At 39.9% G+C, this 26,270-nt stretch overlaps 3 protein-coding genes across 3 annotated transcripts; all 3 read right to left on the bottom strand.

Moving 5' to 3' along the window:
- Window positions 1-1,599: 1,599 nt before the first annotated feature.
- On the bottom strand, window positions 1,600-12,482 carry LOC131335461 (pleiotropic drug resistance protein 1-like). Its single transcript, XM_058370822.1, has 25 exons — window positions 12,112-12,482; window positions 10,381-10,721; window positions 10,152-10,272; window positions 9,984-10,072; window positions 9,771-9,855; window positions 9,444-9,603; window positions 9,271-9,347; window positions 8,863-8,916; window positions 8,690-8,780; window positions 8,297-8,598; window positions 7,686-7,967; window positions 7,279-7,595; window positions 7,021-7,181; window positions 6,832-6,935; window positions 6,596-6,752; window positions 6,418-6,513; window positions 6,171-6,337; window positions 5,565-5,897; window positions 4,714-5,004; window positions 4,255-4,338; window positions 4,021-4,154; window positions 3,654-3,881; window positions 3,353-3,524; window positions 2,733-2,987; window positions 1,600-2,083 (listed from the first exon to the last, which is right to left on the bottom strand). Exons 2-25 carry the CDS (start codon window positions 10,707-10,709, stop codon window positions 1,826-1,828), a joined length of 4,347 nt encoding a protein of 1,448 aa, XP_058226805.1. The 5' UTR covers window positions 10,710-10,721; window positions 12,112-12,482; the 3' UTR covers window positions 1,600-1,825.
- A 2,568-nt stretch (window positions 12,483-15,050) lies between these two features.
- LOC131335462 (uncharacterized) lies at window positions 15,051-19,025 on the bottom strand. The gene has a single exon (XM_058370823.1). The coding sequence runs from the start codon at window positions 18,535-18,537 to the stop codon at window positions 15,343-15,345; it is 3,195 nt and encodes a 1,064-aa protein (XP_058226806.1). The 5' UTR covers window positions 18,538-19,025; the 3' UTR covers window positions 15,051-15,342.
- A 2,624-nt stretch (window positions 19,026-21,649) lies between these two features.
- Window positions 21,650-25,207, bottom strand: LOC131335460 (pentatricopeptide repeat-containing protein At1g15510, chloroplastic). The gene has a single exon (XM_058370821.1). The coding sequence runs from the start codon at window positions 25,021-25,023 to the stop codon at window positions 22,396-22,398; it is 2,628 nt and encodes an 875-aa protein (XP_058226804.1). The 5' UTR covers window positions 25,024-25,207; the 3' UTR covers window positions 21,650-22,395.
- Between the last annotated feature and the right edge of the window lie 1,063 nt (window positions 25,208-26,270).

Raw genomic sequence — 26,270 nt, 5'->3', positions numbered from 1 at the left:
GCGGCTCAAAAGATTAACCTCAAGTTATACAGTGGTTGATAGGCCGTATCTTATATTCTACACAATTTTCCACGGACAGCCCGATGTAGGACTTATGCCACAAGTGGGTTCTCACACAAAAAAATAGTTTCAGGCCTAATTTCTCAAAAGTGCTAGTAAAAATTTTCAAAGTACTAAAAAGGGGTCTTTTCCTTCACAAAATAAGAAGGAAAAAAAAATCTTTTAATACTTTTAGCACTTTTGAGAAAACTAGCCATCATCCCCGTTGATTTGAAATGCGTAGGTCCAAACGATTCATACACCGTTTTTAGTGGAGATGGAATTATCAATCACAATATCCGTATTCATTCATAACACTTTCTTTAACAAAATCATTCTGAAAAATACTGGATGCAAATTTTTTGGGAAAAATGCTGGTGACATAATTATTATTCTCATACATATCTGGTGCAACTTGGTGTTATTGACGAATAGGTAGTTCCAAATAGATGGGGTTTTCGACTGTTCTTGGGCCCCATCTACTTAGAATTCAATTGGTACTAGGTAACAACATGTGATATTGCATGGCTTTACAGTTGCATTGAATTTTGCCTTCAGACTATGTTTCTCTCATGATCAAGATTCTTATTAATTTCTATAGTAGATTTTTATTTTAAAAATTAATCAGAGTGTCCGGATCGATCAGCTTAACACAAATTTTAAAGAGTTTCCACACAAATGATCGGAGCCGTTTAATTTTCTTAAAATATGTTTTTAATAGTACTCGGTAAAAAACAACTCATTTAATTGGGCTCTTTGCCTCTGTGCTACAAGATATTGGTATTAAATCCTTAGAAGACATAAATTAGTCGAAGTGTGCATAAACTAGTCTGAGCACTCAGAGCTGTTTTTGGTTTGTTAATCAAGCTTGGGGCCCGTCATGCACATTTGAAAAGGGACAGATAGATTATCTGTTCGTTAATTCTTCCTTTTTAACATAAAATTTGGGCTGCGCCACCATCGGGATGTTTGAATTTTCGTCAGCTATTTGGGCTGCGGCAAAGAGAGCCGTTTTGAAAATCAAATAGAGGTTCTAAGTAAATTTTTATACATAAATATGTGCTGTACGTATCTATCTATTATTCTGGAGTATCACTTAATCCATAAAACTATTTTTTCGAGGAAACTGGAGCCATAAAAACTCCAATTAACATGTTAAAGATCTTTGATCGACAGATGTTTTCAGGTGGACCCGGGGACCCTGTAGTGAGCAAGTCATTACAGAGGTGTAGTGATCATCTAGATCGTCCGTTTTCCGAATCGATGGTTCATATTCGTTGTTAACTTTTACGGGTCAAAGTTATCTTTTACCGGTAAAAGATAGTAACAAACATATTTGAACCATTGATTATTGAGATGAACGGCTCGAATTGTGCACTACAAAGGGCGCTACAGGATTGCTTACTGCAGGGTCCCCGCTCCGTTTTCAGCTGGATTTAGAAAATTTGTCTCATATTTTCATTCATCATATTAACCGGGAACGGTAGGATTGCAGCATTTTCTGTATCATCCACTCTATATCTTCAGTTTAACAACGTAATCGGAAGAACAAATGGAAGGAAAAACATCTCTCCAAAGTCCAAGCTTATAAAATGAAGTTGAACCCACTATTGGGCATAATACGGAGTACATTACAGCAGTTCCTTCAAAGACTACAGGCTCCCTGAAAACCCTGTTCTGTTTCCACAAAACAATTGTTTCCTGATTTCAAACAGCCACATCGCGCGACTGGAAGAAGAGCTAAAACAAGGGGGACACAAATTTTCGGGTGGTCATATCACGAATTTTATCGCCGCTGGAAATTAAACGCCTTTATAGAGAAGGCAAAGACGAGAGCAAAAAAAGCTGTGAACCCAACCACCACTGCTGCAACCACTCCAACGAATTCATGTTTGAAACCAAAGTAATTCCTCAAGAAATGTTCAACTGTTTCGTTTGTGTCAAGCAAGTCCTGTACGTCTCCAAACTGTGATGCGACCAAGCCGTACAGGGTCCAAGAAACTGGGCACGTCCAGTAGTACCATCTCCACCACACAGGAAGTCTCTGGACAAGTGAAAATAGAAAACATAATTAAAGTTCTTGCTCTTGTTCAGTTCGTGTCGTCTTCAGTTTGCAACAAAAACTTCCAAAACCCAACCCAAACTGTTTAACTAAACATGCATCATATATGCACACCCTAACATGACCTGTCAATAACCATGTCGACCCAAATATCAAACAGTTAATGTGATTATGAGAACAACCTATTTGATCCCTTGTTAAAGACAGATTTCTGAGGGCTTTATAACTTTTAAAAAACAACACAAAAGAACCAAAAAAAAGTAGTAATGTAAAATATACAGTATGTATGTGCACAAAACTATATTTTTGGGTAAATATGAACTTATATATTTCAGAAGTGGGATCTATACGGGTGAATAGTGGGATCGTGTCAACATGGATGATTAAACAGGTTGGCTGTGTCCATTTACAGGATGGTCATGTTCATGTCAAAGAATAGCCAATCCTAACCAGCTATGTTTCTTCCTAGTTCGAGTCCAGCTATGTAGGTCGTGTCAATAATGATTACCCCTATATCTAACCACCTTAAGGCTATATGTTTGGATTTTGAGTTTGTGATGGTAAAAGTATAAGATACAAGTAGTTAAGACAAAGGATCAACACAACTTGAATTAAACACAATGGAACTTACAGTTCGTGGGACTAAATATCCTGAAAAGAGGTTCCATAGCGCATAGAAGGCCGAGGCAATAATCGCCGCAATGTCGCCATTTGGAGTCATAGCCACAGTCATCATGCCATAAAAGGTGAAGTACAGTAATGTGAAGTACATGAAGAAAGAGTACCACAAGAATTTGGCAAAAGTCCATTCAAACCCAATCATTGCGTATACTATGACACCATACACTGCAGACTGTGCAAAGACATACGGTAGTTCAATAATAACCTGCAATGGAAGAACAAAAAATCATGAACAGAATCAAAGATATAAGCCCATGCTTGCAATTCAGACAGGATAAGAGGAGTGATCTCCTTGTGAATGTGAGATATAGAGTCATGTTCGGACACTCAATCCCATAGTCAAATAGTCTTTGGGATTTCCTTTTCCCATCAAGGGAAAAAGGAAAACAAAAGAGGGTTAAATGGGCCCCATGGCTATCTAATTCATTCACTCATGAACAGGCAATGAAATCTATCCTGTGCAATCCAAAGAGGGGGGAAATGGATTCTTTGTCTAACAAAATGCGTTGAGACAAAAGGGCAGATATTATTATATGCTACTAAAGTTTTTATGGGAAGAATGCTATGCACCTGAGCAAAGGCATAAGGCATGGCAGAATACATTCCAGCAGCTCTTTCTCTGTAAAAGACTGTCCGTTCAACAGCCACCACTGGCTGCACTGATGAGGCATTTTGGACTCCTAGGAAGAGAATAGCGGTATACATAGAACCCATAGCATTGAACAGATCTTGTTGCTTTGACCTGGACCATGTATTATTACCAAGAGATCAAAATGTAGATCGAGATACTTACCCCCCAAAAAAAGGAGATATAGATTATTAAAAGCATCAAAATGTGGCTAAACATCTAATACTCCCTTTTTAAACTCACCTTTTGGAACCAAGGTCCCAAAAAATCGTACCAAACATCAGTGCTATGAAGGTTGTGAAGATAAATCGTACTGCAGTATATGGCGGATTCCGCCAGTAGGACCAATGTTGTTTCCATAGGCAAGCTATGCATTGGGTGAAGAAACTCTGCGAGTATTGAGTAGGGAAATAGAGGTCCTTAAAACCAGGACGAGGCGCACTCAATTCTGTAATTAGGGCTTTGTTTCTCCTGAGATATATGTGGTAAGTTAGTTGAGGCTTGAATACAAGTTTGAGATGGCCCAGACAGGCAATTATGACATATTTATAAAATTCGAAAGTTTCTACTAGTTTTCATAATGAACAAGTATTAGCAGAACTAAAGAAACCTGTACAGTGAAGAACTTTTGTACACTTCGGCAAAATCAACTCCAAGAACCAATTCTTGTGCTGGAGCAGTAATTTCCAACATCCAGGTCGCGGGGTTGTAGCCATCTTTAATTTTACTTACTCCTTCAATTCCCTTGTGAAAAAGCATATCATGTTATTAAGTACTTTTTCACCATTTAGAGCTCAAATAGCAGGCTATTGCTTTTAGTTTTTGGTTGTCCAACGCATCTCACCTCAAAATACTTGATTAGATGGCAAGAATGACGACCCAATGGCCCAACATATATCTCTTGGCCACCTCGCTTCATTAGGAAAAGCTGGAAAAACCATGTCTTAGAGCTCAGTATCTCATTCAAAGAAGCAAGCGTTTGGTACACGGGCTCATCTAAAAGTACAAAATACCAGTGTCCCAAACTCGACAATCGGACAAGGTACAGGATCCATAGCCGACATGTTTAATAGGGCATTCACCTAAATGAATATGTTTCCTTTCGAGCTTGTTATGAACTATGCATACAACTCCTCAATTATGCATGTAATGCCCTAAAAACCCTTGAAACTGTCCTAGAAAATTAAAGAAAACACCAATTATATAGTTACTTTGATGTCCTGCCTCGTTGAGACAGAAGTGAAATGAATCTGACACTTGGACACATACTCAAGCCTATAAATAGAGAGAGAGTTTTAATAACCTCATCAAAAGCTTCAAATATGTCGATGCTTGGCTGATGGATGGTGCACACAACTGTTCTTCCTGTGTCCACTGTGTTCCTAACTGTTCTCATCACAATTGCAGCAGCTCTTGCATCTAAGCCTGAAGTAGGCTCATCCATGAAAATTATGGAGGGGTTAGCAACTAGCTCAACTGCTATCGTCAGCCTCTTACGTTGCTCAGTTGAGAGACCATTAACACCAGGCAATCCGACTAGTGCTTCACTCAGTGGAGTCAATTCCACAAGCTCCATGACCTCCTCAATAAACATCTGCAGTCCAAATTAACAACTGTAAAAAGATTTGTTTTCATTCCTCATCAGTTGTACAAATATTTTTGAGTGACGGGTTGATAAGTGCTTATAGGGTAAATGCTTTTTCCAACCTCCTCGGATTTCTTTCATTTAGCGCATGATTACTTTGTTTTGAAAAGCTGGATTTAAGTGTGTTCTCCTTTAAATAAATGATATGAGCTTTAACAACACGGACATATTGTTTCGCCTGACTCAAATATTTTACAGACTCATGTGCCTTCTAGGACTGCCATCAAAAGGATCAAAGTTGCGTTTTCCCATGTTTTTTTATAGCAAGCCGATATTGAAACCAAGACGAACCCATAACCACCCCGGTTATTGCTTACTTATAAAAAGGCTTCATATTTTTTTTGGTACTCAACGAGTTCACGAACTATACACATACAAAATGATATCAAACTTGACTATTGCACAATCAAGTGAAGTTGAAGCTCCATGTCTATGCATCTTTCGGCTTATTTCATTTAACAAAAGTTTGGAAGATCTGTGAAATGGTAAAATGCATCTGGGATATCAACCTTTCTAGTTTCGGAATTGACTTCTGGAGGCAACCGCAGCCAAGCTGAGTAGAGCAAGGACTCAAAGACAGTAACATGAGGAGAGTGGATGTCGGTTTGTTCACAATAACCAGAAATCCGAGCATACGTCTCTTGCTTCTTTGGGTGGCCAGAAATTGTAATGTTACCTTCAACATATCCACCAGTTTTCCTACCTGCGAGTACATCCATCAGAGTTGTTTTACCAGCACCACTGACACCCATTAGGGCCGTCAGAACACCGGGCCTGAAAGCTCCACTAACACCCTTCAGAAGCATTAGTTTATCTTCCACTGCAACCTGATCTTTCATTTCCTGCATATTTTTTTTCAACAATTTGTCAATTTGTGGGCATTTTCCGGACAACAATTATTTTTCAGAAAATTAGCTTCCTAGCATCAAAATACACGAATGCTGTGTTACATGGGCTCCGGTACGGGTAACGTGTAAGTGTACATCACGTTAGTGTACGTATAAGTCTCTGACTCATCCAATTCTCAAAGCAAAGACTATCTGACTATGTGATACACTTATAATCATATACATAGCACAAAAGAAGTGATTGTTTCCTCTTCTGGGCCTTGTTACCTGTGGCATATCAACAGAGTATGTAATATCATCAAATGTAATGGAATGTTGTTCAAACGGAAGAATCATTCCTTTCTTCCTACTGTGATTGGCATCGACAATGGCTATTGTTCTCATGGATGAGGACCCAGATGAGATGCTTTGCCGCCTAATCTGATCTCCTCTCTCTGCAGTTAAAGTTACAAATTATGTGGAATATAACCAATAAAATGACCCTCGTACCTAACCATTGCAGAAGTTTCATCACCTTTGGATTGAGTTCCCCCAACAGAGCCATTCACTTGATCATCATTTGCCTTGCTTCGACTTTCCTCTGGAATAACAGCTTGAGGCTTTCCAATAGCTGCACAAATTTGCAATGTCTAGTACATGAGCGCTTACTTTAAGCCACATCCCTAAACAACTTAGAATAAAGAGATACCCACGGTTGAGATAAGCGAGAGATAGAGTAAAACAAAAGTTGTACAGGAGTACAAATCCAAGCAATGCCCCAACTCCTATCCAATACCAGTATGCATCAGGAAAGAACCCTCGATTCTTCAATACCACTACTCCTAATGGCTCTGTCTCATTTTGGAGAACCTTTGACATAAAAGAAAATTCAAACATTAGCTGGTTTTGATTGAGGAAAAATTCGTGTACTCCAAATTCACTGACGTACATGTCTCCAACTATCCCCTAGGAACTCATTTACTAGAATTGCATTCTGTCCATACATCAACGGTGACATCCAGTAAGCCCATATCCACCATTTCTTCACATCCTCTGTCAAATAATACAAGTATACATACATTCTTAGTAATTCAAGTATGAGAAGACTTCTTTTCTAGAGGTCTATATATGGTTCTACCTCGTGACAGAATAAAGCCGCCAAACGCGAAAAGCATGAGCAATGCAAATGAACCAACCGTGTTTGCAACAATCATATTCCTACCAGCTGCACCAATAAATCGGAACAATGCGGAAGCCACCTGGTTTACAAGTACAAGTACCAAGTACTGTCTAAACAATCTGCAGTGTGGCTATAGGTTAGTTGTAATTTGGAAGACAAGAATTATGCAAAAGAGGGAAACAAATTCTGGACAATATTCATTACTAAAAGCTTTACCTCCCAATATTTGGATCATATCCAACGACGTAGTAAGTGAGTACCACCCACAAGGCAACCTCAACACATGTAATTGGAATCTTGAGGATCCACGTGGGTAAAGCGTATGTCCATGGGGGATAAAAGAGAAGGTCCCTTTGCTTGTGAAAGACGGGAAGCTTTGCAATTGTCATGGGAATTTCCAACATTCCGTTAAACATGACCATAATCACAGTGAAAAACAAAGCACCAGTGTAAATTACTCCATCAGTTTTCGAATTCCGGTGCATCTCAGTTCTTAGGAAGACTGTCATTGTAATGAATGCCATTACAGCGATCTAAGCAGAAAAAGGTAAATATTATAGGATACGAATAACAAAATCAGAACCGGAATATAAACGCGTGTTTAGAACTTTCAAAGAACTCACGTGCATGAGTTTGAATATGTAGACAAATGAGTTCCGTTTCATAAGCAAGAGTTCTCTTGAGGTGCAAGCTTTCAAGAGTTCCTTCTTACAAACACCGTATTTTCTGGTTACCAAAGCAGCCGGATGGTTTTTAGTCCGGTCAAATGGAACTTCAAGCTCGTCTCCAAGTCTCTGTCCCACATGGAATGATTGGAATGCCTCAGCAAATTGGCTGACTGTAACGAAACTGTAAGGCACATCTTTACGTGCCCAATACTGCTTCTGATCTTTCTTTGATGTCACCTGGGACAAATTAATGCTTCATAAGACCTAAAATAACAGTATTATTCCCAAAATTTTATGCACAGTCTTCAACCAAAATGATGTGGCAGTGGTAGTGACAGTTTAACATAATAGCTCCCCTTGAGGGGTTTTTGGGTTTGAAATGATATAACCTGCATCTTCCACGCAACTCTTTATAAGATTGACGGATTGTCATTCGATTTGCCTATCGGTAGTCAAATTATAGAACTTTTCGTCCACGTAACTATTTAGGTTTTTTTTTATTTTGATCCCAACTTGTATTTAGTTTGATTATAAACGAGAGCACACAAAGATGGATATACATTTACCTCTTGCAAGAAGTCAGCCACACCTTTTCTCTCCGGACATTTGAAGCCCATAGATTCAAAAAACGCAAGCACTTGTTCACGGGGACCCTGATAAACAATCTGGCCATCAGATAATAGAATGATGTCATCGAATAACTCATAAGTCTCTGGTGCCGGCTGCAGAAGAGAGATGAGAGCTGTTCCTTTCAGAATGTGGACATATTGACCAAGAGACTTCACAATTTGGAAAGTTGTTGAACTATCCAAACCAGTAGATATCTCATCCATGAAAAGTGCTGTAGCTGGTCCAACGAGCATCTCACCTAAAAATTTGGCCAATTAGCAGAAGTATGAAAAAATAAAACAAAGATTGAAGGCTTCATTGCTTAGGATTTACAAAGCTGGTTAATATACCTGTTGTGACACGCTTCCTTTGTCCTCCAGAGATACCTCGTAACATTTCATCCCCAACAATAGTATCTGCACAGCCTTCGAGACCAAGAACCTGTAATTTTAAGTGGAAAATGACGTAAAAGTAGAATTTGTGTAGTCTTATATTGGATATTAATAAGATGGTGTTTTGCTACCTTTAGAATGTAATCCGTGACTACACTTGCCTCTTGCCCTTCTGTTGCTGCTGCCTGAATTACCAGAAACAATTTCATATAATTTCTACAACAACGAAACACTACTATGGAAAATCCACTGCATTGAGTTTAATCCTGAGAGATCATAGATTAAAAATAGATTGCACCTAATCCAGACAAATGTGAAAAATATCAAGTGAAAACCTTAACTACCTTGACATTATTTGAAACCAAGACTTCTCAGAAACATGCAACCAGTCATTTAAGAGCCATCTTACACAGAATTCATCGAGTTTAATTCATAAGTAGAGAACTCTGAGCTCATGTGATCTATGAGAAGAACTAGCCTCAGTTAATGCACTTTATCTCTTACCAAGTTCTACGAAGTTTGAAATACTAATTTCTCACCTTCATAAAAATATCGACATCAGGATCAGGCTTAATATTTGCTGCTTTCTCTCTCCTTGATAACTCTGCTAACAGCTCTGCAAATGTTCAAAAAGACTAAAATTACGCCGAAATTATTGGTGTGTATGGCTTGAATGTATGTAAACAGGAAAAAACATGATTTTTCCCCCAACCATAACGGGATCCAACTCCCTGGCATCTTGCCGAAAAAGCCAAAGTTTCTCTCACGGTCATTTCCCCTATGTGGAGATCATGCTGACTAATATATGCAGCAGTTCTCTGTGGTACAAACTCATTCATGCCATGGCCATTGTAGGTCACACTTCCAGAAAACTAGCATTACAAAGAAAAAAGGAAATATAATTTTCCGAATTGGTTATGGACCTAATTAAACATACACTTCGAAGCTAAAAATTAAATTGCAAGAACGTGTGTGTGTGTGTGTGTGGGGGGGGGGGGGGGGGGGGGGGTGTGGAAAAGCTGCAATAATACATCCTTACGTCAAGATCAGAATCAAGCTTTCCAGCTAAAGCCAACAGCAGTGTAGTCTTTCCAAAACCTGGAGGACCTAAAAGAAGAGTCATTCTACAAAAACCCCAAGAAAGATCAGTATTGGAAATGCATTTCCCCAGCTATTCAAATTGAAAAACGGACAAAAAGAATACAAACAAGTCACAATTTCATTTGAGGGAAAATATACAGTAGCTTCTCACCTGCAAGGCTTGATAATTCCACTAACATCACGGAGGATGGACAGATGTATCTTTCTACTAGGAAGTATATGGAGATAGTTCAAGAACCCCTTTTGTACAACAGTCCAAGTTAGAAAGAAGAACTACTTCTTAGCATTTATGTACAAAACAATAAGGTTAAAATACTACCTCCAGCATATTAACAGAGTAATTGATAAAAGTAGGTGAAGCCCTACTTCCCACATAAGCTTCTGCATCAACGTTTAGATGCTCAAATTTGACTTCAATTGTGGGTATAACAATTCCAACTCTGAGGTATTCATTCAATAAGAAGACCATTACGGAAAAATCCATGCCTGTTTTCTGGCAACTAAACTACAAAAGAATGCAAAAGAGAAAAAAGAAAAATACTCATTACCTATCAATCCGGCCCTTGAGCTTCAACAATAACTTCTCATTATCTTCATCAGCGATTCTCACCAACCGTTCGATCAAATTCTTCCTTTCTTGAAACCCAAGATTTTCAACGTCAACTAATTCATTGGTGGCGCCAAGTGACTCTTTCAGTAACCCTTTCCGTAATCGGTCAAAAGTGGGTAGTTTCTCGAGTGAAGCCCATTTAAGATCTTCTTCATCGTCCTCTCCTCGTGATGACCGCGAGAAAATGTTAGCACTTCTGGTCCTCCAAATTGCGGAACTGTTTCTTCTTAAGCTACTACTTGCTCTATACAGTTCACCACCGTCCATCACAATGCAACACTAACCAAAACCCGCTGTTATTATATTAATGTAAATTAACCTGTCTTTTCAATGTTCCCACAAAACTGAGGTGGTTTTTGCCTGGAAGAGAAATTTGGGTCTTGGAATGAATAAATTAACCTGTCTTTCAATGTTCAAATTGGCGGGGAAATTAAAGAATGGAGAAACTGTGCAGTACCAAGCCCAAAATTCCAACTTTCGGCCAAGTTTACTGTTGGTAAAGCAACACCAGAAATAGCATGGAGCTACATAGGTGTTGGGATGGCATGGTTGGACTGCGTGACCACCATCATAATTACAGTGCCCACCATGAACTCTGAGTCCAACACTTGCTCCTAACTCTTGTTTACTTGAAAGAACTAAAAACTTGCTCTTTACAATTTTATAGTGTTTTAGTATTTTTTGTTTTTTCGAACTGATAGTCTTGTAGTATTCATATGCTGAATTTTAAACCTTGAAATTTTTAAAATGAATATTTTAGTTGAGATTGTACCTTCTGTTTCAATCAAAATCAAATTTCTGTCACCCTCTAAAATTTTAGTGTACTGTTTACGTATGATCAAATGCACTTGAATTACGAAACAGCTAAGGCATTCAATTTCAAGCCTTTAATGTGGTATCAAGTATCAACAAGGTACTATTAGATTGGCAACTCCAATAAAATTAGTAGATTGGACCCTAAGCTATATTAGTTCCATTCAACCCCAACCTAGTATCTTCTATTATGATTAATCCAACAGACCATTGAAATGGCCGGAACTCTGTCACTGCATTAGAAGTCAGAAGAGTTCCAAATCTTGATAGGTTAGCCTTCTACATGGTATGGGCTACTATCTACCAAACCAATATCGGAGAATTTTCATGTAACCACTTAAATCCAACTGAAATACTATGTATGTACACCTAAGTATTCCAAATTTTCCAAGTGCTATCAACTCTTGTGAGGCTAGTCCATACATAGCTTTGCTCCAACTTTAATTAGCCCCGCTAGTGAATGGTTTGCTCCAACTTTAATTAGCCCCGCTAGTGAATGGTGAGATTGACTTCCAAAGGATTAGTCAAGGTGCATTATAAATAAATGTACGTACAAATAACCCAAAGGCATTGGCCTAGAAGTCATAGACTTAGGTTTGCTTCCATCCTAAAGTCTCAGTTTCAAAACCTTACACGAGATATCAAAATATCAATTCATTTGGGGCAGTTCATAACTTCATATTCCAGCTTTAATTGGGGCCCGCCAGTTGACGGTGGAACTGATTGTCGAGGTGGGGCCCGCCAGTTGACGGTGGAACTGATTGTCGAGGTGCGCATAAGCTAGCCATACACCTAAGCTATCAAAAGGGTTGTATCTGCAAACAAACCCATATAGATTAGGAGAGATGAGACTTACCAGTATCAATACATCTGGACATTAGTACGGGAGATTTGGAAGGTATAAATCCACAGCACCATAGCACAACCACCGCACGTACCAGTATACCACCACCGTGAATCCATGGCAGCAACACGCATATGCACCACAGGTCACCATGCCGCCGCCGTGGTTCCGCCGCAGTGGGAGGAGGGGAGGCGGTTGGTGGTGGATGTGTGACAGTAGGAGGCCTTGCGGTCAGAAGGTGGCAGGGCACGGGAGGCGGTGGCGCTACGGTGGTGGAAGGGTGGTCGGACTGGTCGCTGTGAGAGACTCAGAGAGTAGGGCAAAGGGGCGGGGCGGATTTGGCCTTACTCAACCCGACCCAGAAAATACCATATGGGCCCGAACCCAATTGAGTAATTATTGGATGCGAATAATCACCGATCCTGTTTTGATAATTAATACTCATATTTTCAGCATTAACAAATGTTTTCAGCATGTTCTTGGCAGGTATTAATTATCAAAACACGTCCTGACCTTCATTTTCCCAAGATTTTTTCCTCCCAACCCATAAGAAATGAGGAAAAAAATAACCTAAAAACAAAATGGAAAGAAATAATTATGGATACATTATATATACATATATACATATGGTCGTATTTTGGTATAATGGTGAAAATATAGATTTTAGTATATTGATAATAATATTAAGGTAAAAATATGTATTTTTAAGTATAATGATAATTATATTAGGGTGGAAATATAATTTTTATCTATAAAAATACTTCAGGGTGGGTAATGGAGTGGGGTAATATCAACCCGACCCCTATCAAGTTTTGTAATTTTTCTCTTAACTTGCACCGGTGTCCGAAAATTTGATGAAAACCTAACTTGATTGGGGCGGGGCAGCGAATTGCCATCCCAATTTGGGTTTGATTTTCGAGTTTTGAATTTTAGTGTGGATGTAGGAAAAAAAAAATTTATCATCCAAAACATGTTAAAAATGCTCAAAAAACACTCATTTGAAAAAAAAATTGTGTCAGTTTTGCTACCTTTCCTACCTGATGATGGATAATATAACATCAACATTATATATTTTACACATTTTATAGTATCATTCGCAATATTTTGTATACGTTTTTCATCTTTGAACACATGTTATTTTATACGCCCTGTTGCAATGTTGTCTAGATAAGAGCAAAAGGAAATGCTATATCGATATTTTTAACCCCCTGTTCCGCTAAGGAAAATAAGTATACTTATTTTTTAAATTAAATATGATGTATTGTGAGAAGATGACATGTCTCGTAAAGCAAAAAATAAATACTTAAAAAATAAGAATTATAGCGGAACGGGGCTTACTGTTTTTCATTTTGTGACAAACAAAATTTGAGATTATAGATGAAATGGCCTTGAGGAAGGGGGTTGAGTAACTTGAGATGGGTCAGAGTCTGGACCCTCAGCTCATCAATCTTGACTTTAGCCCATTTATTTGTCTACTTGGTAGACATCTTTCGAAACTGGACCAACATGGTTGCAATGTTATTTATGACACATTTGAAAATATATCAGACTGAGGATTTATTATTCCAAAATTCTCAGGAATCAACCCCACACTAGCTCGCAAGGCAATTTATGATTAGGCTTGGAAAGCCTCATTGCCTACCTCTCACTTTTGCAGTTGCCTCTCCAATAGGTGAGCCAAACTAACATCAATGCCATGGTCAAATATTACCCACAAGGGGACCAGATCAACATCATAAATCTCTGGTCATAGTTTTTCTGCTGTTACTTCTATAAGACACACACACACGTGGCCTCTTTATAACCTCAATTTGTGCAGCTATCAAACATGAATCTTCAGATACAGTTATGAGATCCGGGTCGGACATATTTTGCTTGACATTCACCTAGAAAGCATATTCTAATTCAAATTTAACGCAAAATATGCATGGAACGCTTATATTATGTCGCCGATAAAAATAAAAAAAAAACGCTTATATTATGGATGAAATGTCCTAGGGTACTTTGTTTACCCTATTTATCCCATAAAATACAAGGCGTACCTCCGTGTCCTTGAGACCGACACTTAAACACACACTTACAACTAACACGTGTACCCGTCTATCCAATATAGGCATGCACAATGGAGCCAAGATTTCTTTTTTTGGGTAAATTAGCTTGAAATTAAAAAAGGATAACCGAATGGAGCCAGGATTTCTACTTTCACATATTAATAAGGTTTCCTCTTGTATAACATAGAAGCTAGTACACTTATCCAAAAAAAGAAAAACATAGAAGCTAGTACATTAGATATGTCATCTTATGCAGGAGAAACATGTTAGTGTATATATTCAAATGGAAGTAGCAAAACCTTCATGAAATAGTTCATAACAAAGTAAGCTCCTACCACAAATGGAGCGGCAACCAAGTGGTAGCTGTCTTATACTCCTAGTCCTTGTACCTAGCAAGGGTTCAAACCCCACCAGCCCCATCCCATTTCCCTTAGATAAGTAGTAGAGTAGGATTTACCTTGTTCCAAAAAAAAAAAGTAAGCACAAACCCAAAGTTGGCTGGCAAGTCTACTGTGGGGAATGGCTATTAACTGTCAGAAAGGATGGTCATCGGTCATCCAAAGTTTGTGCTGGGAAATTGACTTCGTCAATTTGAAAATTGCAACTAAACAATTCTCCAAACTGGTCATAAGGCACATAGTGAAAAGGCAGTATATGAGTAATACGATATGTCTATGTTGCTCGAAAAGTTGCATGCTGAAAATGCAAAGTCCCCTTGTAGTGATCAAGTATTAAAAGAGCAAGAAGCAGCAGGTACAGGATAAGGTGCATGCTGAAAATGCAAGTCCACTTGTGGAGATCAAGTACTAAAGAGCAAAAAGCAGCAGGTACAAGCTCAGAATGTTGAACAAGTATGGGTAAGTTCAATGGAGGAAAGATTTCAAGAAAAACACTTCAATCTGCTACAAAATAAACACTATATTATTGAAGAGAACAACGACACCTCAACGTTGTCAACAAAATAGAGAACCAAAATCTCAAATACAAACTAACACGTATGAAGGAAGCCGAGTTCTAAAAGAAGTAAAAACATCCGAGGTACAACAAATCAGCAGGTGTAAGATAACAACTGATTACAGTAATTCCTCGAATAGCCAACACGTATGGATTAAACAGTAAAACAACAACAAAACAACTACCAAGCATTTATGTTTCCAATCTTTGAGTTAATAGTTTACCGCAACAACCTCACTCAGACATCGGCATCATCAAGCCCTTTGTTGCGAGTAGCATCATCATTGACACCAGAGACAAGCTCTGCTTCAAACGATCTGGAAGAAGCCAATCTTTCATACACTCTGGACCCCAGAGGTAGAAGCCTACGTTGACCAACAACAAGTTTTTGGCTGAGCTTATCGTAATTCCACCTCTGTTGAACATAGACTGTAACTGCAAGAAGTATTGCCACCACAGGAATCGCGATGTCCCCAAACTTGGAGAAGAAATCAAACTTCGGATTCACAAACTGGTACTCCTCGGAGAAGTAGGGATTAGCAATCGGAGACCTGATACAGTCGTAAATATGAGGGAGAACTCTGACCGCTGTTATACCCATGAAGTACAGCTTTCTGAGTGGTTTACAATGGATCTCCCAGATCAAGTTGCCTATAATTTGAGGAAGCAGGAAAAAATCCTGAATGAGACCCACATACTCTTCTAGTTCGGTTTCCCATTGCCTCAGTGTTTGTGAATTTCCCATAGAATCTACGACTACCTCTGTCCGCAGTGGCCTCTGGCTGGTCTTCACAGAATGGATAATGAGAACAATTACGTACCCAATTAAATGCACGATCAGGGTTATAAGAAGTACCCGCTTTTCACTTGGGACGCGATGAGGTTCAAGTGGCGCCCGTGTGAGCAATCTGATCCGTGATTTCCACACCTTCTGAACAAGCCTTAGAGTAAGCGAAAACGAAACTAGCACAAGAACCTTCACAGTGTAATCAATTACTTGGAGCCACTGACTCTTCTCAAGCTCATAAGAAGGGGTGTCATAAGATTCTGAAGCCAATCTTTTAAAGATGGCTTCTGCACCAGTGATTAGCGGAAGGCTATACCCCAGAGCTTGAACTCCTAACATTACAAGAGAAATAAATGGAACAGAATCCACATTCTCTCTTAGGTAAAATAATTGGCTCAAAATAAAAGAAATTGCCACTGAGAGTGTCAGAACCCTGAGGATCCCCTCAACACCACGGCGAGAGAGAATGTCTTCCCTCTGTTTCCTATACATAACTGGCAAAGTTTGGAGCTTGATTGGCCTGAAATAAAGTGGGTCATCTTCGTTCCTTTGGCTTGATATGGAAATCAAAGCGGTTGGACTGACTAACCACCTAGCTGATGTGGGCGGATAAGACACAACCGCTTCGACTAAACAATCCAACCCAGATTCAAGGTCCATGCTTTCGTGTAGAACCTTCCATGAGGCTCTAACATCCCTGCAACCAATCAAATACATCACTCCAACGTGCTGGTCATACAAGCCCTCAAGGAAAAGCAATGATACATTGTTGTAGGGTTCTCCACTAATTGAGAGTTGAGCCGATACATTAAGGAGAAGCTGACTTTCTGTGTATTCTGCTTTAGTGTGGTAAGGACTCTCCTCTGAGGTTGTGCCGTTTTGTGGAGACCAAAATCGGCCAAACAAGGGACCAAGTGAGATAATCTCCATTTGGACATCAGTTCTATTGGGGAGAGAACTAGGGATCGGATCAGGAAATGCTGAGACATGAAGGGTGAGATCTTCTGATAGAAGAGACAGACTCACTGCAATTGCTCCAGTGTCTTCCAGTTTTGGGTATGTCAACAATGACTTCTTAATTACAGTCCCAAAGTTAAAGGGCTCATTCTTCTCGAGCACTACACCAGCTGAATCAATTTTCGAGTAGCTGTAATAAGGATGGGCAGAACTGTATTGGTCCCACAACTCTGCGGTTCGCACCATCTTTTCAAACGATAAAGGGAAGTACGATTTGGCACTTTTGTCAATGCTCGATATAGTCCCTGTGACTATACTCCGTTGCTGTATGGAAAACAGGAGAGGAATATACAAACAAATCCGAGAATTACATCCGTTACCTTCTACATCAACAATTCCAAGGCACCCGACCATGCAAAGCTGCCCGCTGGAAGACTTCCAGACTCCCTCCAAAGAAAGAGTCATGTTATTTAGTCCAGTCCTTTGTGCAGCATTGAACTGGTGCTCAAATGGAGGAACAGCTCTAAAAACTGCAGAGACCCTTGAAAAGTCAGCATCATCATCTAAATTCCCTTTCTCGCATCGAACATCTTGCAAGATAAGTTTAACGTCCTTAAATCCTCCATTTGTGGCATTAATCCCCTGATTGGACACGAACGGACCCAACTTAGTACAGAAGTCATCGGTTCCGCTGCATTTCCAGTTTGGCGCCACAGTTATTGCTTCTCCATTAAACCGGTCGAGAATTGAACAAAATTCAAGGCCTTTGTAAACATCAATGCCACCTTTCATCAAGCTATCTTGATAAGGATACGGATCGCATGCTTCGGACACAATCTTTTCAGAGCCAAATTCGTAGTCTGAAGAAGTGCCCAACCAGGAAGAGATGTGAACTTCATCGAAGTACTTGAGGTTTGATTTTTGGTTCAAACTTCTCATGCTTCCTCTTATTCCTCTTGTCGTAAGGGAAAATGTCTTTGGGTAACGCAGAACAAGCAAAATTTGGTCGTCTTGCAAAAGAGGTGGTTGATTTGAGTAACCAGGTTCTTTCACCCATTCCCATGGATCAGTGGAGTCAGGTAGCCGAGAAGGCAAGACTGCATTCCCAAGCAAACACATGACTCTTTCCCCACCCTTTTCTTTTGACTCGGTGTAAATTCCTTGGAAACGAACTGAGAGCTGAGAATGACCGGGCCACATGTCAAAACGAAGATTCTTCTCAGAAGGTCTTTGAATGAATAAGCCCTCTAGTGTAATTCCCATATGCAAAACCCCACTGACACTCACTGATTTCTTAGATGTATGAGAGCGATCCACATCGGTAACCCAGAAAGATAACAAGTTCAGTTGAGATCGGACACTTGATGTGTTGTCTGTAACATATTTGTCATCAAATGGTATCAATGGTGCCCCATTGACTTCTTGCCACCAGTCTCCATTCATAAAAGACAGCTCTTCCTTAATACCATACATTCTATTATCATCAGGTTTCAACTCAGGGGCAGAGGCTAAAACAAAGGCACATTGTTTGTTCACCTCATCGACCCGGTCGTAAGTGTAGGTCACAGAATGTTCCTCTCTACTGTCAGAAAATGCATCTCTGTTGTATGAATCTGTGAAGCCAATGCACAACAACATGAACAGACCAACCAAATTCCTAGTCGAGACACCCCTATTTAGATTCTTCATGGTTGAAGATTCTAAACCCTAGCCAATCTTTTCAAGATCTCTCAGCTACCCACCAACTAAAACTACAGAAGTTGGCAATCAAATGCTATGAGCTCAAATGGGTATGCAAATTTTCAGTTTTTGGCCATGACCCAAGTGAGAAATCAACTTGAAAAAAGCAAATGCCAATGGAAAAAGACCAAAGGAAAGATTGCTAAAGATTACAGTCAGAATCAAGATTACATTAAGTCTGATTTGGTGGTAAACATTACATGGTACATACAAAGAAGACTAACCTGCAAATGGATTGGACAAGTCTCCTAGCATGCAACTCAAAAGGAGCAGAACTCAATCTGGTTGGGTTCACGGATCACAGAGAGAGAGAGAGAGAGAGAGAGAGAGAGAGAGAGAGAGGAGAGAGAGAGGAGAAAAGCGTGAAGTTGAAGTCAAAGCGAAAGGAGCCGGTGGTGGGAGAGAGTGATAATCGACTGATTTCTTTGGTCTATTTTCCATCAAAAAAAGAAGAAAGATTTCTTTTGTGCTTTTTAACTGCGTAATTACGCGTGAAAAACAACCCGGTTCCTTAAGTAACACAAAAATGTCCTAAACGATGGAAGTGATGTTTTAACAATTCATTTGCTCCATTCAAGTCATCTCAAAGAAATTTACTAATAAAAAAAAAAAGGACATCTCAAGATATTACTTATTTTTTACAGTATTTTTACTTTCGTGAATTACTATTATACAGAAATCTTTTTTTAAGAAGAAATAGATCTTTTATACTCCATATTCGATTAAAAGATAGTGCAATTTTTTCAAAAATACCACAGAAGTAGGAAGACGTTGTTTGAGGACTAGCAAAACAGTGGTGGCTTTCCTTTTTTTCTTTTTTCCTTTATCCACACTCTAACCGAAAACGGATCTTAAGGGAACTCTGTCCATTTGATATTTTTCCATACTACTCGATCTTCTGGATTTTATTCGGGTTTAGGCAATCTTTCTGATTTCAAAACTACCTGACCCCTCTATAATTTACATTGAATAATGCTTCTAACTTTTTAATAGATTGCAGTTAGTAATACATAGTTATTTTCACGATAAATGCGTTCTATAGGTTAAGGAAAATTTATGAAGATAGATTTACATTGAATCAATAAATATAATGGCTATAGAAACGTCGCATGGTGAGACTTTGAAAATATATTATGGGAGGGAGTGGTCCTTATGGAGTATTTCTATTAATTTGTTTAAAATTGATCCGATCGATCTTAATTTTTTAATGATGTTTTGCATGATCGCACTTGAAAAACACTAAATAAATCCCATGATTTGGCTATTAATTCAAAAAATAACATAAGACGGATCTCGTCATCATATAATAATATTGTAAGTATAATAAAAAAATCCTCCCAACACCCAAACAGCAGTCCTTGTCCCTAAGGACGGATGCAAAATTTCAATCTTTGATAAGCGAACGTATAGCATAGACAACAAGAAAATATATATCGAAAAAACAATCATCCCTGCTCATCCGCCCATTAGTACTTCATCCATGTTCGTACTCTGAGAAATTTGTCGCACGGTCCACTAGAATTCATTCAACATCACATGCACCCAAAGTCAATGGATCTGGAAAATATGCATAGATTACTATTGCAGAAACCCAGCCCATTAAACACGGCGATGTTATAGCCTTCAATAGTGACATTATTATCCATCTAACAGCTTTTTTGCCTTTTTGGTCCCTAAAGTATTAGTAAGTTGTCAATTTGGTCCTCAATGTATGAATTTAGCCAATTTAGTCCTCAACGTTTAAAATGTGTGCCAAAATGGTCCTCCTCCCCAACGGCGTTTGCCTCTTCCGTCAAAAGGGGGGGCATGAATGGTATTTCACCCCCTTTACACGTAACTTATGCCTAGTTTGGCATTATAAGACAAAAGGCTTATTTTTTTGGACAAAAAAATTGCATTTGTTAGTTTTTCGTCTATTTTTTGAGAATATTGCTTCTTCATGACGAGAATAATCTAAAAAGTAAAAAATTACGATCGAAATCTATTTTTTTTAATAAAGAATAAAAAAAATGGCTTATCGGCTTTTTATTGTCTTTATTAAAAAAAGATTGGGTTTGATTGTAATTTTTTTTTACTTTTCAAATTCCTCTTGTCATGAAGAAGAAATAATCCTCAAAAATTTGACGAAAGACTAACAAATGTGATTTTTTTTTTAACAAAGACAAAATAAATAAGTCGACAAAAAAATCCTGGGTAAACAAAATCTCTCTCTCTCTCTCTCTCTCTCTCTCTCTCTCTCTCTCTCTCTCTCTCTTTTTTCTTTTGAGTGTTACAATCTATATAAGAGGTGGGGGATGACATTTGGCCGAAAAAAGCTCTCCATGAGAAGGAAACGTGTGCATGGGTGAAATACCATTCATGCCCCCCTTTCGACGGAAGAGGCAAACGCCGTTGGGGAGAAAGACCATTTTGGCACACATTTTAAACGTTGGGGACCAAATTGGCTAAATTCATACATTGGGGACCAAATTGGCAACTCGCTAATATTTTGGGGACCAAAAAGGCAAAAAAGCCAACAATCACGTTTAGCCTAGTTTGACCTCTTAATTTTAATTAACCATTGATTGGCTAAAAGTAAAACCACCACCCCCTCGCACGTTCTGCTATACATGTGCGATTACAGATTTCAGGACTAGGACCTGAAATTATTAGTATTTGGCATCTGTCAAAGTCCATTGAAACTAGAGGGTGTGGTTGAGAATTCGTAGGCATGTTACGTACCCATTTTAATATTTTGAAACGTTCATCTTGTAAGAGCCACCGAATCTGCAGATTTTGTTTGATTGGATGACGGTAGTCACGTGATTGATCAGACGATCAAAATCAATACCGATGGGCTTGACTGAGCTTGATTCAGGGGTCCAAACATAAGCGGAGAACGTGCATTAAACAACAGTAAAAGCAGCAGCAACCATGTCAACAAGATAGTAGCAAGGAGAACAGAGATAGCAGCAATAGACATTAAAGAATCCAGAACTACCGGGAAGCGATTATAAGCGATGCGTGTATCATCCATGATGACGTGCTCAAGATTAAGATGACTAAGAAAGGGACTGTTAGATTTGTTCAAAGTACAAAACTGATCTTATAAACACTGAGTTTGCACCAGTTTGCCCATACAAGCTAATTTCAACACTAAATTTTCCGGCCAGAAGTTTACAAAATTTTATGAAAGACAGAGGCAGTGTGGCACATCAGAATAGCATATCTAGCTAGTAGTTACATTGTTCCGGGTTTTATTGGTACATTAGGACGCTGTAGATTTGGGATAGAAAATCTTACCCATGGCAAGACTTGAACGCATGAACTCCCATAGCAGAACAAGATTTTGATTAACTGAGCTAGCCCCAGCTGATTACAGTTTTGTTTCCCCAGTTGATTACAGTTTTGTTCAATTCCTCCCACGTCGGGAAGTCCAAGAATGCAATCTTTCTAGATGCATACATGAACGGAAAACCACGTGACTGAACCCAAACTTCACAAATGGCTGTCCTTTATCGTGCCATTGTTCCACTTAAAAGTTAAACCCTCTCCTGCTTCTGTTGTTACGTCTTCACTAGCTCAATCTCATGGAGCAGAGTTTCCAGCTGGCTAAGTTTCAAATAGCACTATGCCGCAAGATTCCAATCATATTTTGCCAATCAGTGGGCGCCAAAGTAAGAAAATGGAAAAGCAGCTCTCCTGTTTCGTGTTGGTTAAGATTGAGCCGAGGGGTTATAAGAACACTCTGCCCACAACCATGGATTGTTTTTCTTGAGAATCAGTATGCATGATAAGTTAAAAGCAGCTTTTGTTCCGTTTCATCATTCAAGTCTTTCCCCAGTAACCTTCATCTCCACAAGAGCAGACTCCATCCTTGAAATTATGGAAATTTCCAGTGTCCCTAACAGAAATCTCTCTTCGGACTACCTTAGAGATAAATTTGACTGTATTATGACAGCTCTCACACATGTATAGATTTTTCGTAACCGAAATGGGCATCCCAGGAACCGTATTTATGAGCCCAAACACAATCGCCTTTCTCTCACTGTGTCCACAAAAAACCTCAGCTTTTGAATCTTCAACCCCATTTCTAGAACTGCTTTTTGTTCCAACACCACCAGTTTCCTTCATTTTTTCATAAAATCCCTCTAAAACTACATTTATTTTCTGTATCTGAGGGTGGGAATCATCGCCACTAAGGAAAGCATGGACCGTTCCCTTGATTTCCACCCAACTGCAAGCAGGATCAACAGTTAGCCCTTTATCTCTCATCATCTTTCTAAATCTCGCAACTTCATCCCATCTACCATCACCACCATAGAAGTTACACAAGAGAGTATAGTAACCAACACTTAATTCATCCATTTCTAATATATGCTGAGCAGCAATTTCCCCAAGTTCCGACTGCCGGTGAATCCTACATGAATTTAATAAAGCTCCCCAAATAGCCAGATCTGGGTCCGTAGGCATTTGCTGAATAAATTCATAAGCATCATTCAGCTGTCCCGCACGACCAAGTAAATCCACCACACAAGCATAATGCTTCAAATTTGGGACAATGCAGTACTTATGTTTCATGCGGTAAAAGTACTCCAACCCTTCGGTTACCATACCAGACCTACTACATGCACGTAAAAGGTTAATGAACGTTATCTCCTCCGGTTCAACCCCTGACTTAGTCATTTTATCGAATAGCTCAGCTGCAAGTAGACCTTGTCCCTGTTGGGCATAGCCCATAAGAAGAATATTCCACGAGAATATGTCTTTTTCGTGCGTGTTAAATAGGTTCGACGCAGGTCCCATACTTCCACACCTTACATACATGTCTAGGATAGCATTAGGTAAGATCCCATCAACCCCTGATCCAATTCTCAGGGAATGGGCATGGATCTCTTTTCCACACATCAAAGCTCCTATCCTACCACATGCAGAGAGGGCAGAGACCAAGGTTACATAATTGGGGTTGAGACTGAGTTTCATTTGCCTAAAGAAAGCCAAAGCCTCAAGACTCCGATTGTTGATCCGGAGCCCAATAATGATGGACGTCCAAGATATCACATCCTTACGAGGAATCCGTAGGAAGACTTCTAATGCCTTATCTATGCATTTACACTTGGAATACAAATCAATGAGAGCATTTGCAACGATAATATACGACACTAGTCCTGTCCTCTTGGCAAGCTCGTGCAACTTAATACCCATGTCAAGAAAACCTAACGAAGCACAGGCTGATAGAACACTGACTATGGCAACCTCATCCGGCTTGACACCTTCCAGTTCCATCCTAATGTAAGTCTCCACAGCTTTTTTAGGCAATCCATTCTCCTCATAACCTGAAATCATGGCCGTCCATGATACCACATCTTTATACTCCATTCGAGAAAAAACCATTTCTGCTTCCTCCAAATATCCAACACTCGAATACAACTTGATTAAGGAATTACCCACCGAAACATCAACCCCGAACTCTGTTCTTGCTACATAACCGTGAACTACCCTCCCTAATCTCCCGTCACCAAGAAGCTCGCACGCAGAGATCACACTAGTCATGGTCATCAGATCCGGAACAACAGAAACCTCACGCATTGTAAAGAACAACTCCAGCCCTTCCCTACACATGCCATTCTCAAAGTACCCCGAAATCATAGCGTTCCACGAAATCCTGTCCCTCTTGGTCATTCCATCGAATACCAACCGCGCACTCCCCACATCTCCACATTTCACATACATAGTAATCAAAGCGTTAACCACATCAACCTCACACCCAAACCCATGTCTAATCACGTGAACATGAACCTCTCTCCCCCTCCCCAAATCCGGAACACCTCCACAAGTCCTCAGAATGCAGGGAAACGTATACACGTCGGGCTTAACCCCGGCCCACAACATCCTATGATACAAATTCAAAGCCTCGTCAAAGTACCCGCCTTTTGCGTACCCACCCACAAGAACATTCCAGGAGAACACATTCCTCTCCTCCATCTTTCCAAACACAAACCACGCGTCAACCAAGTTCCTCACCTTCACAAACATGCGCAACAAGGCGTTCCCGAGCCGGATACCGAACCAGGCATGCTCACTCAGCACACAAGTGTACACTCGGAACCCCAACTCTCCCTCCCGCTGCCACTCGCAGTGACTTACGAGGGCGATGTAAGTTTCTTCCTCGACGGGAATTCGAAGCTCTTGTACGGATTCCAGGTGTTTTAGGGCTTGTCTGAGCTGGCCGTGGAGGCATAGGTGGCGTATGAGTGAGTTGGGGTCTCTGGTGTCGATGGTGCTGGCGGTGCTGAGGACGACGGCTTCGTGGGGTTTGCGTAAAGAGAATTGGTGGGTTTTGAGGAGGTGGGGGAATTTTTTTAAGCTTTTGAGTTTGTGGGTTTTCGAGGGGAGGATATTGGGAAGGTGTGGGTGTCTACTAGGGTTTTGTGGGGTTTTAGCTGTGACCGCCATTTTCGGTGGGTAGAGAGCGTGTTGGATTCTGGTGAGAGATTGAAGTGTTTTAACGGCTGTCTGTGATAGGGTGATCTAATCCGTACCAGGACGACGTCGTTGCTGTTGCTATAAACTCGCGTTTTGAACACGGGAGTTTATATTCAAAGTCAACCTCCCGTTTTCCAACACGCGAGGATGTAATCGGCCTCAACGCAAAGCCGTCCGGTCTGCGTTGCTATCCGAAATCGCATGTCGAACGCACGTACAATACAATAAGTTTGCGGCTCAAGAAACCAACCCATGCTCCAAAGTCCAAACAATAGGTCTACGGAGCGGGAAACCAGCCCACGGTCTAAAACAAGACGCTGATGTGGACTGGACCCTACGTCAAGTTGAAGGGGAAAAAAAAAATTTGCAGGAAATTTTGAATCGCCTCCTCCCAAAAACCAATTCCCACCCTGGAGCTCGCGAAGAGAGAAGAGGAGGAGGAGGTCGACGAACTCATCGCTCCCCGCGCAACCATCGATGACCACCAACCTCAAGCTGACATAGAGCTCATGTAAGATAAATAATACACATATCAGTATACGCAGCGAAAATAGAATCGAACTATCCTCTAGTCATTGTTGTTCAAGTAGAATACCGAACACATACGTACTAGATTTAGGTGTTTTCTAACTTATGCATGACTTGAGATTGCCTAGATTTGATGGAGATCATAGGCTTATACTAAAACGCTAGGTTACAGACTGTTAATCTTCCTCAAAAAACCTTATAGTTTCCCTCCATCATGAAAACTTAAACTTATAAATAATGGAGATAATGGAAAAGCCAAGAGCTTTGAAATCACAACTGCAAACATAATGTAAGTGGACAATCTCTTAATCACCCATATGACTAAGTGAGCCTTAAAAATATTTCTTACGGCCCAACCCCCGTTAGCGTCATGTTTTAGAGCATGGGCTGGTTTCCTGGTCCGTAAACTTACTTCCTATTTATGGCCACGCGGTTTCATTTTGCTTTGGCACTCCAAAATCGCGTCTTGGACACAGTATTTTATTTCGAAACCAACCTAGCACTTTCCACCACGCCAGTTTATTCAGTCAAATGTTGGATTTCACATTTTTTAAATTCATGACACGTCCAAATTTTCCTACAAATGCAGAACCTCCCTTGAGGTATTGACCATTGCATTAACCTTCCTTATGGTACGAACTATCGTCTAGATTCTTCCATTCTGTTAAATCGACACTAACGACGCTAGT

This window comes from Rhododendron vialii, chromosome 8a, assembly GCF_030253575.1.
Source record: "Rhododendron vialii isolate Sample 1 chromosome 8a, ASM3025357v1".
Lineage (NCBI taxonomy): Eukaryota > Viridiplantae > Streptophyta > Magnoliopsida > Ericales > Ericaceae > Rhododendron > Rhododendron vialii.
The sequence above is the reverse complement of the archived record's forward strand: the minus strand, read 5'-3'. Positions and strand labels throughout refer to the sequence as shown.

Bases quoted from the DNA above. Each gene is read 5' to 3' on its own strand.
- LOC131335461 (XM_058370822.1), bottom strand. From the start codon at position 10,709: ATGGACGGTGGTGAACTGTATAGAGCAAGTAGTAGCTTAAGAAGAAAC. The intron at 7,596-7,685 runs GTGAGTTCTTTG...TTTTCTGCTTAG, and splicing joins ACATATTCAAACTCATGCAC to ATCGCTGTAATGGCATTCAT. The intron at 6,753-6,831 runs GTACGTCAGTGA...TTTATGTCAAAG, and splicing joins TAGGGGATAGTTGGAGACAT to GTTCTCCAAAATGAGACAGA.
- LOC131335460 (XM_058370821.1), bottom strand. From the start codon at position 25,023: ATGGCGGTCACAGCTAAAACCCCACAAAACCCTAGTAGACACCCACAC.
- LOC131335462 (XM_058370823.1), bottom strand. From the start codon at position 18,537: ATGAAGAATCTAAATAGGGGTGTCTCGACTAGGAATTTGGTTGGTCTG.